General features: G+C 41.9%; 1 protein-coding gene across 2 annotated transcripts in view; it reads right to left on the minus strand.

The window, feature by feature from the left end:
* Positions 1-3625: 3625 nt before the first annotated feature.
* Positions 3626-18826, minus strand: part of SKIC3 (SKI3 subunit of superkiller complex) — a 51343-nt gene continuing 36142 nt past the window's right edge. For both annotated transcript variants that reach the window (XM_075447219.1, XM_075447218.1), the window contains exons 34-43: positions 18385-18457; positions 17572-17625; positions 17349-17460; positions 16057-16185; positions 15312-15433; positions 13325-13483; positions 10476-10628; positions 8575-8705; positions 6763-6886; positions 3626-5280 (exon numbers count right to left, since the gene is read on the minus strand). In XM_075447219.1, the coding sequence (XP_075303334.1) occupies positions 5203-5280; positions 6763-6886; positions 8575-8705; positions 10476-10628; positions 13325-13483; positions 15312-15433; positions 16057-16185; positions 17349-17460; positions 17572-17625; positions 18385-18457 (1135 nt within the window). In that variant the 3' untranslated portion in view covers positions 3626-5202. The remainder of the gene's footprint in view (positions 5281-6762; positions 6887-8574; positions 8706-10475; positions 10629-13324; positions 13484-15311; positions 15434-16056; positions 16186-17348; positions 17461-17571; positions 17626-18384; positions 18458-18826) is intronic.

Raw genomic sequence — 18826 nt, forward strand, 5'->3', positions numbered from 1 at the left:
CTAGTGCGATCAGTTACTGGATCATTAAGAGTAGCTAATAAATTGGGTAGAGGTAACAAAATGCAAGTTAATTATTAGCAGATGCATTATTAAGAAGGTTTATTTTTATTCTCTGTTTGATTAAAAGTTAGTGGTGGCTTACAGTACAACATTCAAAAATGTAACTGACATTGTGGTGTTTGTTTTGCTTCAAAAACAAGAAAGGCAATCTGGAAATAAGGAGAAAAGCTCTGGCAGCAGGGCAAAAGAAACTTAACAGTATAATTTCCTAACAGAAGCTGACAAGAGTTCTTTAGCAGGGAGGCCAGTAAAGGAGGTCACAGTGCAATTGCTGTAGAAACCTGAATATCTACAGTAAATTTCTTTCCAGAAAGCCCAATACCATCCATCATCCAGAGACGAAAACTGAAGAGGACTCAGATAATGCTCTTCCAGCAATCCATATCTCAAGCCTGTTGTGCTTTTTGCTCTACGGAAAAGCAGGTTTCTCCAAAGCCACGGATTGCAGGTGGCTTTTCCGAGAAGCCAGACCTGAACAGCGTGACGGCTGAAACCACATCGACGCTGTCGGCAGGGAATGCCGCTTCGGCAATTAATCACGTCGCTCCTGTGGGCACAGACTTCGGTTACATTAAAACTTTCTCCAGTGAGTAAAAAGTCCTCGAAACCACCCATACCTTGTGAAAGATGCAGAACAGCCACCGAAGTTGCAGACGACCTTTCTGCAGTTCACGGCCAGGGTGCTGAGCGTCGAGCCGCGCGGGGAAGCGTCCCGGCCTCACGCCCGCTTTCAGGTCAGGTCTGTGTTCGTCACATTCCCTGCACGCAGCAGGAAACCAGCAACACCAAAACCTCGTTAACGTGTAGCAGTGTCTGAGCTACTCTGAGTCAAATTTGGTCTCGCTCTGTCATCTTCTCTGCATGTTACATCTCCTGAGTAACCAGCGACAGGACGAGAGGAAACGGCCTCAAGCTGCATCAGGGAGGTTCAGATTGGATATTGGCAAAAATTTCTTTGCTGAAAGTATGGTCAGGCGTTGGACCAGGCTGCCCAGGGCAGTGGGGGAGTCCCCATCCCTGGAGGGGTTCAAAAACCATGTGGATGTGGCACTTGGGGACATGGTTTAGCAGGCGTGGGGGTGTTGGGGTGACGGTTAGACTTGGTGACCTTAGAGGGCTTCACCAACGTTACCAGTTCTGTGATTCTGTCCATTACGGGGGGCTCTGCCTCCACTGTAAAGCACATCAGTGCAGTCGCAGCAAGACGTTTCGGGCAGAGGGCAGCCTCCCAAAGAGTCTTTCTCTGGCTCCTTCTGGGCAGCCTTCCCATTTCTCGCCCATGTACGCATCTGAAGGGTGAAGCAGCAGTTGGTACAGCTTCGTGCATCTGTCTCCCCACCCAGTACCCTGGATGCTGCGGTTCTCAGTATACTGAGGAACAGCAAAAAGGTGAAATACAAGGTTATTGGTGAATGTGTTTCTAAAAATGCTTGGTGTCAAAAAAGAAAAAAAAAAAAGAAAAAAGAAAAAAAGCCACGACAACCTTCAGAGTCTATCCCTGGAACAGAGAAAAGGAGAGAAGTATTGCTGCACCTTTCCTCTCCATCTATCTTTTCACATGGCAATATGGCACAACTGAATGTTGCTTTATATATACATATATATATTTGGAACGTTGCTATTGCTTGAGTGACTTCACTGCATAAAGGAGTTCTCTCAGTATTTATCACTCCACACTGCAACCAAACTCAAAACCCTCCCTCCGTCCCCTGAGAACACTAGATTTGAGTTATTTAACTGTCAGCTGCTCAGGTAAATCAGTAGAAAGCAAATTACCAGGAGAGAAGGAAAGCTAAATTCTAGACATCCAGGACGAAATTCAACTGGGCTGTAGGATTAGGGATGTACTTTTCCTTGCAAAGGTCCATTTGTGCAGCATTAAAACAGTTCTCAAGGGTTTTACATCTAAGAACTTCATTATTATTATTATTTTTAAATATAAAAAGTATCAAACAGAAGTATTGGGCAGAGAGAAGTATACACTTGTGTTTTTGATAAACCCCACGGTTAGGAAGACTATCTAAATTAATGCAATTAGCCACTGTACTTCATGATACCATGTTGAGAGACGCTCAGTTGAGCAGAAATCCAGTGCAGCAATTCTTATGAAATACAGAGAAGGAGAGGAACACGCACGACTGCATAAACAAATTCCTCAGAAGCAAGCCATCATCTCATGTTTGTATGACAGCAAAGGTAAGAAGCATATAAAATCCTTCGTATCTGAAGCAGTTCTACCTTGAAATTCATCAGATCTCATTCCATTCTGCCTTCAGCACAAGCCAACACAATAAAGCAAATTACAGGTGGGGAATGCTTGTTTTTTCCCCTCCACAGCAGTAGCAGCCGAACCTGCGACTTCCCAGGCAATGAAATCCATGAACAACTCCCCGTTCCCCAACTCGGCAATGCTTACGTGCCTTTGTGCAGTGCCTCGTGTTCTAAAGCCGAGCTCTACGGCAGTATAAAGCACGGGCCTGTCTCCACCTCCAAGAATTTACCAGTTTTTGCAGCGCTACAGCAGACCTTCTGCAAGCACCGATTCTGCAGGGGCTAGATGTTGTTAAAAAATGAGGAGAGAGAGATTTTTACCTCACACTGCTGGATTTTGCAGAAGCTCAAATTTAAACTTGTGCTCCCTGAGCATTTTGCACTCATATGTGACGGGTTTCTTTTTTCCTACAGGGCATGTAACATGACTTTGAGCTGTGTAATTATCTTGTCCGATGAGTTCATGACTGATCACAACAAAAGTAACTTCATGGTCTCCTGAAGAGAAAAAACACTGTACTGTTTCTCTTTCCAATACACAGAATATTCACAGTTGAGGCTCCTTAGCTGTTTTTTCTGGCCTGTTTTTTGTGTGTTCTCCAAAATGTTAGAAAATATTCAGGGTTTTGTTCTGAACAAAGCACAGGCTAATGCTCACACAGGCTCATTAGCCTTCCTGCCTAATGGATTAACGAGGGCAGGCAGCTGCTCACCGTGCTGTTGTCAGGCTGGCTCTCCCACCACAGGAGGAGGAGGGACAAATATCAAGACCATACCCAAGGATACAAACTGTAGGCTGGAAGAACTTCTCCAGGCTTTTAATAGCAGTAAGCTAAAAAAAGTTACAGCTAGTCTTCAGAGTCACGAGTGTGGCTTTTGCAATGTTCCCTTTTAATACCTGCAGTTACTGACAGCTCAAGACTTGTGTGACAGCAGGCAGTGAAGGGAACCACAATCGATCTAAATTTACCCCCCAAAAAATCTTTTTAAGGAAGGTGTTTTGCATTGAGATGGGTGGGAGAACGAAAGTGTGGGATGTGAGGAGGGATTCTTGCCGTTCAGAGCAGTTTCCACTCACCTCCACAGCGTAGGAACCCCAGCCTCCTGAGCCAAGTTCTCCTCTCTGAAATGGCAGCGGCGCACTCATGGCTCTCGCCTGTTTTCCAGAGATATTTCTGCTCTGTTACACAGGATCGTATGAGCTACTGGAAGACTTTGGTGGACAGACAGTAATGTGAAGAAACTTTAAACCAAGACATGGACAGCTATCATCCTGAAAATCCCCAACAGTAACACTAACAGATCAGAATAATTGCTTTATTTTTTTTATTCTCATGTACATAAAGGCAAGACAACATCACGTCTTAAGAACCACTGTCATGATTCATCCAATTAAGCAGTCAGTAGCAGAACTACGAAGACATAAATAGAGCCTGTTATACACATTTATAAATATGACCCTGTCCCTGATGATCACAAGCTTTCCTAGATGGGAATGTTTATTGAAGTCTGCAGTCAAGAGAATCATAGAATCACAGAATCACAGGTAGGAAAAGACCTCTAAGATCATCAAGTCCAATCATCCGCCCAACACTGCCAATTCCACCACTAAACCATGTCCCCAAGTGGCACATCCACATGGTGTTTGAACACCTCCAGGGATGGGGACTCCACCACTGCCATGGGCAGCCAGCTCCAATGCCTGACCACTCTTCCAGCAGAGAAATTTTTCCCAATATCCAATCTGAACCTCCCCTGACGCAACTTGAGGCCGTTTCCTCTCGTCCTGTCACAGGTTACCTGGGAGAAGAGACCAACCCCACCTCACTACACCTTCCTTTCAGGTAGCTGTAGAGAGCGAGAAGGTCTCCTCTCAGCCTCCTCCAGACTGAACACCCCCAGCTCCCTCAGCCGCTCCTCATCAGACTTGTTCTCCAGACCCCTCCCCAGCCTCACTGCCCTTCTCTGGACACGCTCCAGCCCCTCAATGTCCTTCTTGGAGTGAGGGGCCCAAAGCTGAACACAGCACTCCAGGTGTGGCCTCACCAGTGCCGAGCACAGGGGCACGATCCCCTCCCTGCTCCTGCTGGCCACACCATTGCTGATCCAAGCCAGGATGCCATTGGCCTTCTTGGCCACCTGGGCACACTGCTGGCTCCTGTTCAGCCGGCTGCCGACCAACACCCCCAGGTCCTTTTCCGCTGGGCAGCTCTCCAGCCACTCCTCCCCAAGCCTGGAGCGTTGCCTGGGGTTGTTGTGACCCAAGGGCAGGACTCAGCATTTGGCCTTGGATACACTGCTGCAATTAAGATTAAAGAAAATAAAAAATTTAAAAAAAAAAGTATAATCTGACACCTCACATGAAGTTCCAAGTGGATTTGGGTCTCCACTGCAAAACAAAGTGTTTCAGAGGAATACAGGCATTTTAAATCTCTGAATGTTTTGAAGCACCTGGGAGAGAAAAATAGTTGGCTGCTACTTAGATAGTAAGATTCTGTGCCAAGAAAACATTGTACCACTGCCAATGCCGCTGATATTGTACTTCTGTGTGTGGCCAAGGTGGAAACACAGACAAGTACTCTCCATTGCAAATAGCGCTGAAGTTTCTGTGAGGAAGCAAAAAAAAGAAAAAAGCAAAATTCAGGGTTCTCCTTTCAAATAAAGTGTATTTCTGTGGCGGAACCCACGTCAACAAGAAAATAACCTACTTTTGTTCAAGAAAAAGTAAAACTAAAGACAAAGCTGCAGTTGATACAACAAAAAAAACAAAACCAGAGACAAAGAAATAAAAGAGCCCAACCCCATATGCTGCTGGAAGATGGACTCATTAAGTTTCATGAAAGGAAGATTTTTCACTTGAGATAGTCCGTACTAGGCACTTGCTGACAATTTCTCATTTAGTTCGAGAAGTCTAACATCTCCATTAGCTTTGGCATTTTCTACAAGCACCTGCAGAGGAAAAAACAAACAATTAGAAACTGAGAATTTAATATTTTACTGTCAGAATTAAAATGTCAATCTTAAATGCATTTTAATTTCTGCTACGCAGTACCTCCAACACACCAAGTAACCTATAGGCCGAGATAAGAAATATTCAACATTACGCATCAGCTTGCTTAAAACACCAGGCACTGAAAATCCCCCACCCTGCAGTCACTTGCAATGCACTACAGCAGCTTCATTTGTTACTTGGGGCTGAGACCCAGTCTGACAAGTTACCTGCTGGCAACGAACCAAGCAGCGCTAGACGAGTCCTGTCTCCTTGCCGACACACACTTGCCTCCTGCTAGCACATTTGTATAAATCTAAATTTGCCAAACAGAAGCATTCTCTGCAGCTACTTAAACAAAACTGCCACGGCATCCTTTTGCCTCCCATTTAAATTTACCCTTCCTTGATTTGCTTTCCACACCTCCTATTTGCAGCTTATCTAATAGTTAAAAAAGCTCCCATGACAGCCGAATGTTCACAGATGTTCATAAGCGTCTGGCACTTTTCTTGTCATCCAATCACATTATACATATTAAAAACGAAAACTCTTTAAGTAGAATCAAGAAAATCTTTACTCCAGCCTTTATTTTTATTGTACTCATTGGCAGAAAGTACAGATGACTTTGCACTTGCAAAAGTGTAATGAGATCGTATCAGGATCATCCGAACTCATTAAATCTAGCTCTTTTATGAACCTGTGTGTCTGCATATGGATTTTTGTCAACGCTGAGCCTACTTGACGTGTTGTACCTCCAAACTTACTTTGTTACAGATTTAAAGTTTCACCAGGGAACTGCTGTTAATCTGGCCAAAACTGATCATCGTGCCAGTGGCAGCAGTGAGCAGATCATTAGGAGAGTGTATTCAGAGTCCAAGCAGCAAAGGGACTCCAATTACAAGCCAAAATGAACCACCTCCCTTTGCATCACATGAAAGAGCTGTGTGGATTCATGAGCTTGACCAAATCCATTTGTGAAGTACTGTCAACAGAAACTATTTCCTATGTACTGAAAATAATGTACCATATACAGATATAATAAAAGTCGTCAGCACAGAAAGTACAACACTCTACTGTTCAGACATTTAGAACATTACATTGTTCCAGCCAGGGTAGAGGAATTAACATTTTTAGTGCATTAACATGTTCTGATAAAATGGTCCCCTGAAGGTCCACTGAAGAGCCACTAGTAGACTTACTGCCAGTTCATATTACAAAGAGATTTTACTGTTTGGTTTTTTTTATTAGTGTTGCATGGAGCAATGGAAGACTTCCAAACACAGTGGATGCAATTTCAAAAACTGAGGTACGTTTGATCAGTATAGACTCCTTAAGCATTGCAACCTCTAGAGCAGGCGAGCCAGCACCTCCTCGGCCCCCTTCTACCTCACTTCCAAGTTGCAGGCACAATATTCATCTCTGTACAAAATGGACTGTCTTACATCTATTAATTCATAGTCGTCTTTGGCATACAGATGCTGCAGGAGGTACCAGCGTGCCACTGACACTACGGTTTCTGGATTCCCCGGTTGATAAACCACTCTTTCCAGCATTCGGCGAGTCTCCCTAGAAGCATAACCAAAACACAATACAAATCACATCCGTTGCACGTAACACACCAGCATCCCAGAGCACGCAGCAACGATGAGGAGTAACACAGGGGAGCGTCCTTATTTCCACACCACCCAAGAAAGCGAGCGGGCAGAGGGGCACGTTCCGTTGTCTCCCACGTAGCTGCACCTGGAATGCTAAGGAATACTGCCACCGTTGTTCTGCTAAACATATCAGGCTCAAGTTAGTGCTTCACCTAGCAAGTAACCCAAATTAGACTGACATAGCAGACTGCTACAACACCACAGTAAACACCACGCTGTTTGTGGACTCGGCACAATCTCCAATTTCAGTATGTGATCTGCTGAACAGCTACGGCAGGTATTCTCCTGATTACGAGCTATGGAATAAATCTTTTGGAAGGCAGTGCACCTGAGAGAAGCAGGCACTACAATAAATCTTAATAATCCCAAAGGAATTCATTATACATAAATATATTTAACCCAGGCACACACCAAAGGTACTGCAGTTCCTGCAAACACAGAGGCAAGGTGTGAAACTGCAGAAGAGAAGGAAATTGGCACAGAGTACTACTCAAAGTCTAAAATGCTATTTGGCTGCTCCTATCCTCCAACACCACCAGCTTATACCTAATCAAGACCTTTTCAAATTCACCGTGTCATCAGAAATCTGGTACAAACAGGCAAATATGTTTAGGGACATCATATTCATTCACTGGTGCTCCAGCAGCTCTGGGTGTTGTTTCAAGAATTCTGTCCGTTATAACCAATGTGATTTTCCAGTACATTGTGATTTAACAGGCTATTTATTGAGAGGTTACATCTGTTCTTTCTTTACTGTTTGTACTTCAGATTAATTTCTTGCTTCAGGACTTTCAAACACCTAGGCAGATCAATTAGATCTTGTGATACAGCCTTCTGTTCATGTAAGTTAATATGTAATAAGACTGATTTTAATTGATTAAATAAGTTTTCAGCCCAATTTCGTTCTAATCGACAGCCATCGCAACCACATTAGGCTGCTTATCACCTTCGTAAGAGCCCACAGAGAAAGTAATCCAGTTTGTAGAATCATCTACAAAAACAGGCAAAATTATTGAACAAAGCCAACCAGAATATTCCAATTTTCCATACCTTAAGCAATAATACTGTAAAAGACAAACAAGACTTAATAATCAAATTCACAAAGTGGGAGGCTTCCAAGCTCCCTCCCCCAAATCTTCCTCCGCTTCCTCAAAAAGCCACAAGGAGCACCCTTTTGTTTGGGAATGAACACAAACTTTGACTGTGAGCCCAATTTAGGATCAAAACAAACCCCAGCAGCAGACAGGCCAGTGATACCTGTTTCCACTGTGCTATTTAACAAGATCTTTGAGAATGCATAGTCTTCCCGATTAATTTATTTAGGTAACATGTTCTTAAAAGGAAAGTTGTCTTACAGCTGTTTTTCTCTTGGTATGTAGGTCGTATCCGGGTTTTTTGAGGAAAGGAGGAAGATTCTGCTGCTTCCTGCTCTCCACGCTACTAACCCCTTCCCCCCGTCTCCCTTTTAGCTGCCATACTACTTCAAGAATTAATTTCTGTTTTCAATTTTTTTTTAGTTCTCGGAGTTAGAGCCAGGGATAATGACCACTTGTACTTTCAGACAGTGTGCTGCATTTAAACATAACAAATCATGCATACCTTGCTCCCATTTTGCGATGATACTGTAGCAGTGCTTGTAGGAGAGATGCCACAGGGCACGGAGCAAGTTTCAAAGCTTCAGTTGTCGCTTCCTGAACCAAGGATGGCCAGTGTTCGTTTGAGACATTAGCCTGTGATAAAAGGGGTGTGGGGGGAAAAAAAAAAAAAAGAAAAAAGAAAAAAAAAAGGCATTATTGTAGTGTGTAGTGTAAATCAGTTTTTGTCTGCAGCTTTCTAGCAGGTTTAATATGGAGTATTTGGTAGGTTAGAAAGAGATTTCTTTAAAAAAAACAATCAAACAATGGTTCGAAGAGGCTGGAAAAGCCATGTTGAATACTCTAGGATCAGCCTTGCCAGCACTCCACTTGCTCGTTTACGCAAAGAATCTTTTTATTCTTTCCATACATGTTTTAGTAATGTTTGTGTTAATCACAAACCATTGCTTGCTCTTCAGCTTGTACATTTTCATCCCATGTACAAGACGGTTCTAGAACACAGAATTTATTCCCAGAATTGACATCATATTTTACCAGTAGAAAAAACAACTCCAAGATGGTAATTTTCTAATAGAGCAGCTATTGAGCAAATCCCTGTATCTTTTCGCTTAAGAAAAGTCTTAATATCCCCATTTGTCTGGATAGCATTCAAATTACTGTACTTGAAGAGGTGCCCAAATTTTCATTTGGACAGGTAATTGGGAGACAAGCAATTTTTAAACACAGGGCTTTCCTGGATTTGAGCAAGGTTTTCACCAGGCTTTTGCACATTTCATTAAGCCAGTGCAGATTAGAGAGGCTGAACAGAAATCCACTGATCAGCTATTCTGCTCATGCAGAAAGTAGAGATAAGATAATCAGACGTGTACTAATTAAATTTTAAACAAAATCTTGTATATTCTCAGGCAATTCAGGTCGGCACTTGAAGAAGTAGTATTAATTAAGTTAGAGGGTAACTTGTGACCTGTGGAGACAGTTAGGAGCTATAGGAAAGAGGGAGCAGACCACTAGAAAACAGACTGAAGAATCATGGGAGGAAAAATCCTGCCACTTGACAAACTGCCTGTTGAAGCATATGGCTTGTGAGAAAGACTCTTGTTTACACTGAGGGGGATTCTCTTTTCCCACCAGCAGCAACAGCTTTGCAGCTTTATCCTCAGGTAAAACTCACTGCCTCTTCTTATATAAGCACTCCGAATATACGGGGTTCCTCTACCTGGTTTTGATTAAAAGATGATCAAGCTAACAGCCACAAAGTACATGAAAAAGTATTATCCAAGATCACAGCAGTATCCACCTTTTACACCAGGCTTTAAGGAAGTCTGGTAGTCCACTTCAAGTTTCTAGAGTGGCAATGCTTAAAGAGAGTAGCCACTGGCCAAGAATTTGAGTTACATTCCCTGGCCCCTCAGTGCAAGAAGTAGAACAGGTTTTCTTATACCACAAGGTACACCTCCCTTAAACTGTCTTTACACTTCAAGGCAAGGCACCATATCTAGAAATGACCACACAGCATGAAGTTACTTGAAACTTGACCGAAGTCTCCAGGCACCAGTGCAGGAAAAACGTTTATTAAGGCAGCTGTCCGAGGAGCAGGACAGAGACTTGAAGAGTACGTCAATTTGCATGATCAAACTGAATCTGGTATTGGAGAATTGAGCCTTAATGAACAAGTTAGCCTCTTTACATACACAGCGGTTCTACGTGATTATTTCACAGCAACGACTCGTACAAAGCGACATTCCAGAAACAGTCCACCGCCCCTTGCAGTCACATTTTATTCTCTAGCTGTCATTCATAAAATGTGAAGTCATTTAAACAGGGGCTTCATTTAAAGACTGAGGAAGCCCTGTACCCCATGAACTCCTGTTAAATGACGCACTTATGTAATTCTGATTATCATACCATGCAGACTTCCAGTGCGAGCATAGCTAGCCTGAGCAGACTCGATAACTTCCCATTCCAGCTGCCCTGCTGTGACGCCAGCTGCAGGCTCTTTCTGTAACACATCTCTGCTCCGACCATCATTCTCTGAGAGTGATACACTTTTGCCAGCCACTGAAAATAAACATCCAACAAAATCAGTTATGGAGCCACCAAAACACATATCCATTAGGTAATATCATTTAGTTCAATTTATGAGAGTACCACAGCACACTATTGCCTAAAACACCACCACCCACCCAGCCCTCATCCCACCAACACACTGCAGACTGCTGCAGAGCTGGCAGTATACCTCACTACAGTAACTTCTTTCAGGTTCCCTTGACCACCCATGGACAACAGTTTGACAGCTGTCTCCATCTGGACATTGCTCACACGTGAACAAGTAACATGACTGGCTTTGCGAAAGACTAGAAGAGCATTGAGCGATGCCTCGTTTGTCTCAAAGTTCTGTATAGATGAAAAGGTTCTGTTTCCTCCAGAACAAAGGTTTTTCCAGCCCATCTGAGTAACGCCAGAAACATGAGAGACATCACAATGTGAGCCTGAGCTCAGATGACAGGTTGGGCTACATGGTTTCTGACCCAGCAGGGTCATGCTGGAGGAGCCAGATGGGGCTAAGGAAGTAGATGCTGGGATCTGTGCAGAGTTTCATTCTCCTGCTGCCTGCTCTGCCAGCACAAGATGTCTTGGATCTGATCATGAAAAGGAGGAAAAGGATTCTGATTCCTCCCTCTTTGATTCTGTAGTCACGCCACATTTTTTGATGCAGATGCAGCCACAAGTTTGCAAATCCCTGACATGTACATGATATGCATCAAGATGCATAAGCCACATTTAGAAATATTCTTTGCTGGATCACCAAGCAAACAAAGCAATTTTTTGTTAAAAAAAACCATTCCCTTGCTGGTAAGCAAAGGTCCTTAGACTTTACCTAGATAAACACTACCTGGTGATAGAAGGGGCAAAATTCTTAACCCTTTCTGATGCATGGAAGTTATTTATCATTAAGAGGAGACCTAGAAAGTATTTATTAGCAGTAGTGAGATAGTGCATCCTTGACATCAAGCTGCAGCACCGCTTTGTAAAGTAAAACATCCGTTCATGTGCAGAAAAAGAGGCTTTCCCAGGCCTCAGTTCTCTGGAGCTGAAGGTACCTAGCACTCAAGGTGTGAAGCAGAAGAGAATCCTCACGTAAAGGCACAATGGCAGCTCTGCCAGATTAGCCTTTCTCTATTTTCCTGGTAAGCCACAGCACAAAACGTAGAACAGCCATCAGAACAGTAGTTCAGCAGCACTCCTAAATCCTGCAAAACAACCATTTAGACAAAAGCCAAATACTTAAGCAAAAAGCAAAGTTAATGGCCCCTCTAACTTAGTCAAACTGTAAGGCATCATGATAGATAGTTCCGACTAAGACAAACATTTATCAAACTCGTAGAAAGCCTAGAGCCAGAAAACATAAAAGCATAGATCTATCCATTAGGAACAGATGTAGCAGCCAGGCTTTTTCAGAACGCTATCCAAGCCCTGAGAAACATCTTCTTTAATTGAAGACTGAAAAGATCTTCCTCAGAACTACCTTATCTGTGGTCTGGATTGAAAACACAAAAGAAAACAAACTTTCACTCCCTTCAAACCACATACACCTTCAGTTCACTTATTTTCCCTTCCTGTAAGCAAGATGACACTTGGCAATGCAAGGGATGCTTGAAGAATGTATATAAGCCCTAATTCCATTTTCAAAATATGTTACTAAAACAGAGGATATAAACATGTCTGGCATGCCCCCATATTTTGCAAATCCAATCTGAATGAGGTCTGCAGTTCAGAAAGATGAAGTCTAACAAGCCAAAGGAAAATGTGTCAAGAAGAGCACCTTTCAAAAAACGATACTCATATGTTCCAGAAGGGAAGAGGATCAGCAGCCTTATAAGAAGTGAGATAATGATTGCTACCACAGCCTTGCCTGATTTTCTAAGACTGAAGTCTACTTTAGTGAATCTTAGACAAATGTGGCTTTATTTGTTCGACAGGCAGAGGAAGCACCATAGGTGTTGCAACAACATAAAGGACTCTAGAAGTTCAAAGAATTTTTCTAACCAATGTGCTGCTACCATTGGTAAAGGAAGACAGTAGCTGTAACTAACAGCAACGGTTAGGAAATAAATAAATAAATGTGCTGCATCACCAGAAAGATCTCTTGGCATGTGTGAGACAGACTTCTCACTTTGTCTCACAGAAGCAGCACATGAAGCAAGTTGTAGCACCTTCATATGAACTAAAAATGGTCTCTGCTGATGCCATAGAAGGGAGTGAGTGAGCACTGTTACTGGAGTGATTTCTCTCCCCTGCAGTCTCAACTTACTCAAAAGAACGGTGACACCTGATGTCAGGAGATTATGAGGAGACTTATTCACTTTTTCAGAACCTGAGTAAGGAATTGTACATTACTACATTAGGAAACCACTTACTTCCATCTATTCTTATAGGTTACGAAATACTTCACTGGCTTCTGCTCACATGCCAAGTCACAGGTCCCTAAAGACACAGGTGCCAGCAGTTTATCTCAAGTTTTTAATTCTGCCTGCATGTCTGCTTGGTCTTACTAACAGTCCTTATTATTTCAGCTGTTCAAGAAAGTTAACATAATGTTAGAACTTTGTAACTAACTGAATATCAGTTGTTTTTTCTTCCACTGGCTGCCAGCAGACAAATAAAAGCAAACAGTGAAACAAATTCTCACCCATTTAGAGTGCATACTCTACCGAGAGTGGCACACCGAAGTCAGGGAGAGGATCCACTCCTACCTGCCAGGCTGCCACTGAAGTTGAACTGGTCATGACCGCCTTGCGAAGCTCCTCCAGGATGTTGTCTGGAAGTTCTTTGTGAGACTGCAACAGCTGCTTACACTGAACTTGTCTCAAAAGCAAAAAGAGACCTGGGTGCTCTGGGCAGCTTTTTAAACCCTAAAACCAAAACAAGGCTTAACATGATATTACAATTATCATTTCCAAATGTCAGAAGATACTTTGATTTTCCATTTCAGTCTTTACAGAAAACAGCATTGAAAGCATTCTCAGGATGCTTGCAACATGGCTTTTTCCTCCTGCTCTGCACAAAGGAGTGTTCCAGAACCGACACGCGAGAACAGGTTAACATTTTTTCTGTCCTCAAAATATGTTTGAAGTCTGTTCTAAATTTTGTACAAGTCCTACTTTTCGAGGTTTCTGAAAGATACATAACTAAATGGCAGACCTCTGGTTCTCCTTTGGTTTCACTATCCCTACAAGTTTTGGGCTAACGGAGGCAAAAACCTGTCCTGTGGCTAGAAGTGACCTTGAGTATGTCCCATGCAATTTCAGTTCTCCCAGCTAAGGTGCTTTATCCTCACTGGAGCAGAAGCACTTTACTCAGCATTCTGTGTTCAGTAACACCAGATACCTAAACAGCATTTTTCAGAACAAACTCACACAAAACAGCAGACAAGAAACTAGCCATCTGTTGCTTTATCCTTCTCAGGTAAAACACGTGAGGCTTCTGCAAGTCACATTACATGTTATTCTACCCATTCAGATCACAGTATTTCCAAGAATTATAACTCAAACTAGATCTGTCCTAAAAAACAACACTTGTACTTTTCACCCACTTTTTTTGAAAAACAAAATATGCTGGCTGCAAATCCTTAACAAGCTGCTGCTTTGTAAAGAATGCACAGATGTGCAGAGACTTTTGGAAACACAACGGAAGCTGCTAGCATTCACTGCAATTTTCCTGCATTAACCAGTGTGGAATCACGTTGTCTGTCTCACAGTGAACGACTGCAGTGCCTGACTCATCATCCCCAGTCATCTCACCTTCTGGGGTCCAAAACTGTCAACGAGAGTTTGTGGCACCAGGGAGTGTTACTCTTGTTTCTTCACAAATTGCAGGCACTGACTGTCCTCTCCGCAAGCTATTTAACTAACAAAACCCACCATAACCTTCCCCCATGCCCAGATACCAACTTGCCTGTCTAGAAATCTCTGATCCTTGTTAATGTGAGACAGGCCAGTAGACTTGCTGTCCAGTAAAGACAAACACCTCCTCACCAAGCAAAGAGACAAGAATGTACTTCCCCCTCAAAAACCATCATGTTGAATGATTCTGTTTGTTTTGGTTTTGTTTGCTTTTTAAAACTGCCTTCCCTGTTAATACAGAAACGAGATAAGCAAGGAGCACATTTGCATGGGATGTTATTTTCCTTAACAAATGCCAGGGATGCGTGCTGCTGAGTCCAACTGTTTTTCTGCTTATCTTTTGCCAAGTCTTCTGTTGATGAACACAGGAAACACACATTTGAGGCTCGTTAACGCCCCAAGTGCCCTTCCCCAGCTGTGATGCTTCAAGACTTACCTTCTTAATAATCAAACTTGTAGCATCCACTTGTGGCTCTGAAATGAAGTATCAACACAACAGAGCACAAGACATGTAGAGTTCCCTGCAAGTCTCCTACCTGGACTTCTTGCAATGAATTTCTGTAATAGTTTGCTTAATACTAGGTTAATGAACAAAGGCAGGAAGGGCAGACTTAGCTTTGCTATGTCATACACTGCTTGTTTCAACTATTAACACAGTTTTGGTGTTGCAAACAGAGTAATTATCTTGAGGAGGGGAGAAAATGCCAACAGCTATCGCATCTTGTAGCGCTGATGGAACAGACAGTTGCTAACTCAAAGACTACCTTTTTGTAAAATGCACACAAATCATGATTTCTATACAATTCTACCACAATCTGCCAGTATGATGCCATCATACCTTGGTACAAAGAGCTTCAGCTTCTGAGAGTTTACCAGTCTCCTCTAGACTGGTAATAGCTTGACACAGACACCAGTCTTCAAGAGTCTGGATATAATTATGCGGAAGGTTATTTTCTCCAGCTGCAAAACCAGATAAAACACTTAACCAGATTCCTGTATGTAGCGTAGTGCCATACCATGTCACATGCTCTAGAACAGGTAAGGGAGAACTTTTAGGAGTATTAACCTGACATGGCTTCCTTCATTAGTAGGAACATTAAAGAGATGGTAAAATTAAAAGAAAAAAGAATACACCATTTGAGTTAATCCTTTGAGAAAAATTAATCAAACATGGTATTTTAATTCCGCTTTTCAAAACACTATGGATGTCGAGCAAGACTGAGGCTGAGGTTATCCCTCTTCCAGCAAAGTTACAGAACTCCAAAGTACCTTTAGCCTTTCCCTGTAACCAGTGCTCCCGTGCTGTAATACACCCACCCACCCACCTGGGCATCAGAGTTCAGAAGCACCATTTTTAAAAAGCACTTGAGGCTTTGGAGGGGAAAGAAAGCTGCAATTAAGCAATTAACATTAGCTGTGCACTAGGATTTAGCATTTTTACATGGTAAAATACAGTTACAGCTCAAATCACTACTGAGCAATTCTCTGCTTATTTGCAAGTTTCTGAAATTCAGGAGTATTGCAAGCTTAGAGTATTTCAATTTTGTTTTCTTTTTTTAAACCAGAAAACTTGTATAGCTTACTTTTGGCTGAAACTGTTGATACAAGTGTCATCTCTAGATCTGTTCGCTTTGGCTGAGCGTTGTTTAGACAGCCAACGGTGTTTTCAGCATGACAGGCTGCCATCAACACTGCCCAGGCAGCAGGATTATCTAGAAAGGAATGGTTAAAAGGCAACTCGTGCCCATTCTAAATATGCTGGTAGTCCATTTAGAATGGTCTTTACCAGATTAAGCATAAAAAACATAGCTCTCAATGGAACCACATACCATAAATAAGAGACAGTAAGAACAAGGCAAGCAATTCAGTCAGACCCTTACAGCAGCTCGGCCCAAGGCAGCTGATAACTATTTGCCTTTAGCCAGTAATATTCTTCACATTACAAGATGAAGATGCTGTTTCTAAAGCCAGCTAATGTGTTTTTCACACAGCCATTGGTATGCTAACTGACACTGTCAATTTACTTCTCACCACACAGACTAAACTTGACTATTAGTGCTGCCTAACAGTGACAGCAAAAATCCCAAGATGTCATCCACAGTGTTCAGTCACACAGAGTCAGCCCTGCCTGACCACCAGCATGAACGTTACGGTGACAGGTGCCTACTTCTAGTGTCCGCTAATTCCAGTTTCAGCTCTGCCCTGACCTAGCTCGGTGAAGAGCAGCTGTGACTGGAAGAGTGGACTCTGCCCTGAACTGCACAGAGCTCAAAGATTTCAGCCATGGAGATTTTCATCCCAAAGATAATGAATTTTGTCAGCAAAATGAAACAAAGCATGAATTTCAATTTGCAGCCACACTAATGCATCAGAGCAAAATCACTGCAGAAGAAACGATGTTTTGGTATTTCACTATGAAGTGCAAATGAGCACTTGAAAACCCCACCAGATTTGCACTTCATACATTTAATGAAGATCACCATTTAGTAACAGGTCAACAGCTGCCTAACCAGAATACTGTAACAACACATTCCCAGCCCGAATTCTCAAACTAGATGAATCAATCTCTCCTGCTTGGTATAGAATACCGATTCTGAAGCAACATATTCATCTCTTCTGCTGGCGGATTAAAAAATTGCTCATGTTTTCAGAACAAGCCTTAAAACTCAGTGTTTTTTATTCTTGTCTGGTTAATTCCCCATGTCTAAACTTTGAATGACAGATAAAATTTCAATTCTAAGCATTCTACCCAAAACATTAATGGACTACCCAAAACAACAACCCAAGAAAAGTAGACTTTTTTTGTGAGCACACTAATTTTGTTTCTGAAGGGTAAAAAAAAAAAATGACCAGTGAGTTTGAGAACAAGAGTGACCTGGACAGAGGTGGATTGCCTTCTGAATATTTTTCAGAGGATTATTTTTCTCATCTTCTAACATGTGACATCCTGCTGCCAACTGATTAACTGCAATATTCAGCAGGGCTTCCTATAAAACAGAACATAAAAGTGACTTAACACTACAATATAAGTGATGAGAGGGAATAAGTTTTAGGATTGTTTATGGAAATACAAAGTCTGCATCTTAAGAAAGACAAACCTTTCCATGGTTTACATCAAGTACATGTGCAACATGTCCTGCCACAGCTCCCCCCTGTAAGATTTAAAAAAAAAAATTATTTGTTTATATGACTGATTACTTAAGAGATTTTATGCAAAATGTAATGCCAAGGTCTTTTTATCTTTGTTAATCAGAAATACAAAGTTTGCACAGGGAGATATTTTCTTTGCCTACAGAACAATCTCTTCATAATTAGGAAGAGACATTCAAGGTTAAAGCCTATCCATATGTTGTGTTTCTAATTTTAGCTCCATACAGAAAGGGGTTTGTTTTCAGGTGCTACTTCTGTTTGGATAATTGACATAAATTAAGACGAGTATTTATCTGGAGAAGAGCTAATAACAAGCATAAAAGTGGCAAAGAAACACCGGCTGGTGCAAAAAAGTGAAATAGACTAGATTAACCAAATTCAACATACTTAAATCCTAGTATGTATTTATATACACACACATACATATGTGTAAAACTAAACAAAAAAATTATACATATACAGCTTTTTCTTCTTGGAATAATTCTAGTAGATTTTTCCTGTAAGTTTATTTCAAGAAGATAAAAGAATTACTACCCCATGAAAGACACAAATAATCAGGTATGTAACTTGAGTATGTACCTGTGCATTGTTCCTTCTGTGCTTGTGTATGTAAGACCTATGTTTTGATATTAACTAATGACTGTCCATGTACTGAAGGGTGAGGATTTTTTTTATTGAAGAAAAAAACCATAGACTACTCTGTAAGATTACTCACAGATTACTCTGTAAACAGCACACGTGTATTACAGCAATGCACTTACTTTTGCCTTTTGTGACGCATACAGTGGAACTAGTTGAGACAGAAGAGACCAGAGGGCAGGATTATCAGGGTTACTGGGAAAAGAACAAGGATTAGACTTTCCGGTTTACACACGGACCTGGTCCTCCATCATTCGGTTGGCAGTTGCTATAAATCCCAAATGGATCTTTTTCTATTACAAAAACAACCCAGTGTGGTTGAAAACAGACATGGGTAGTAATTTAAACCAAACACCACAATATTGAAGTTATACTGCTGGCTACAGAAACAAAATGTAAAACACACATGTCAATATTCATGGGAAGAAAACACTCTAGGACTATGGGTTTTGTCCTCATAACCTGAAAATGAAAGAATTTTAACAGCAGTTGGAAAAAAACAATTTGCATCAAGAACATTTTCTGAAAACACTGGGAGAGACTATGAAGTGTGGCTCGCTTAGC

This window comes from Opisthocomus hoazin, chromosome Z (genome assembly GCF_030867145.1).
Source record: "Opisthocomus hoazin isolate bOpiHoa1 chromosome Z, bOpiHoa1.hap1, whole genome shotgun sequence".
Classification (NCBI taxonomy): domain Eukaryota; kingdom Metazoa; phylum Chordata; class Aves; order Opisthocomiformes; family Opisthocomidae; genus Opisthocomus; species Opisthocomus hoazin.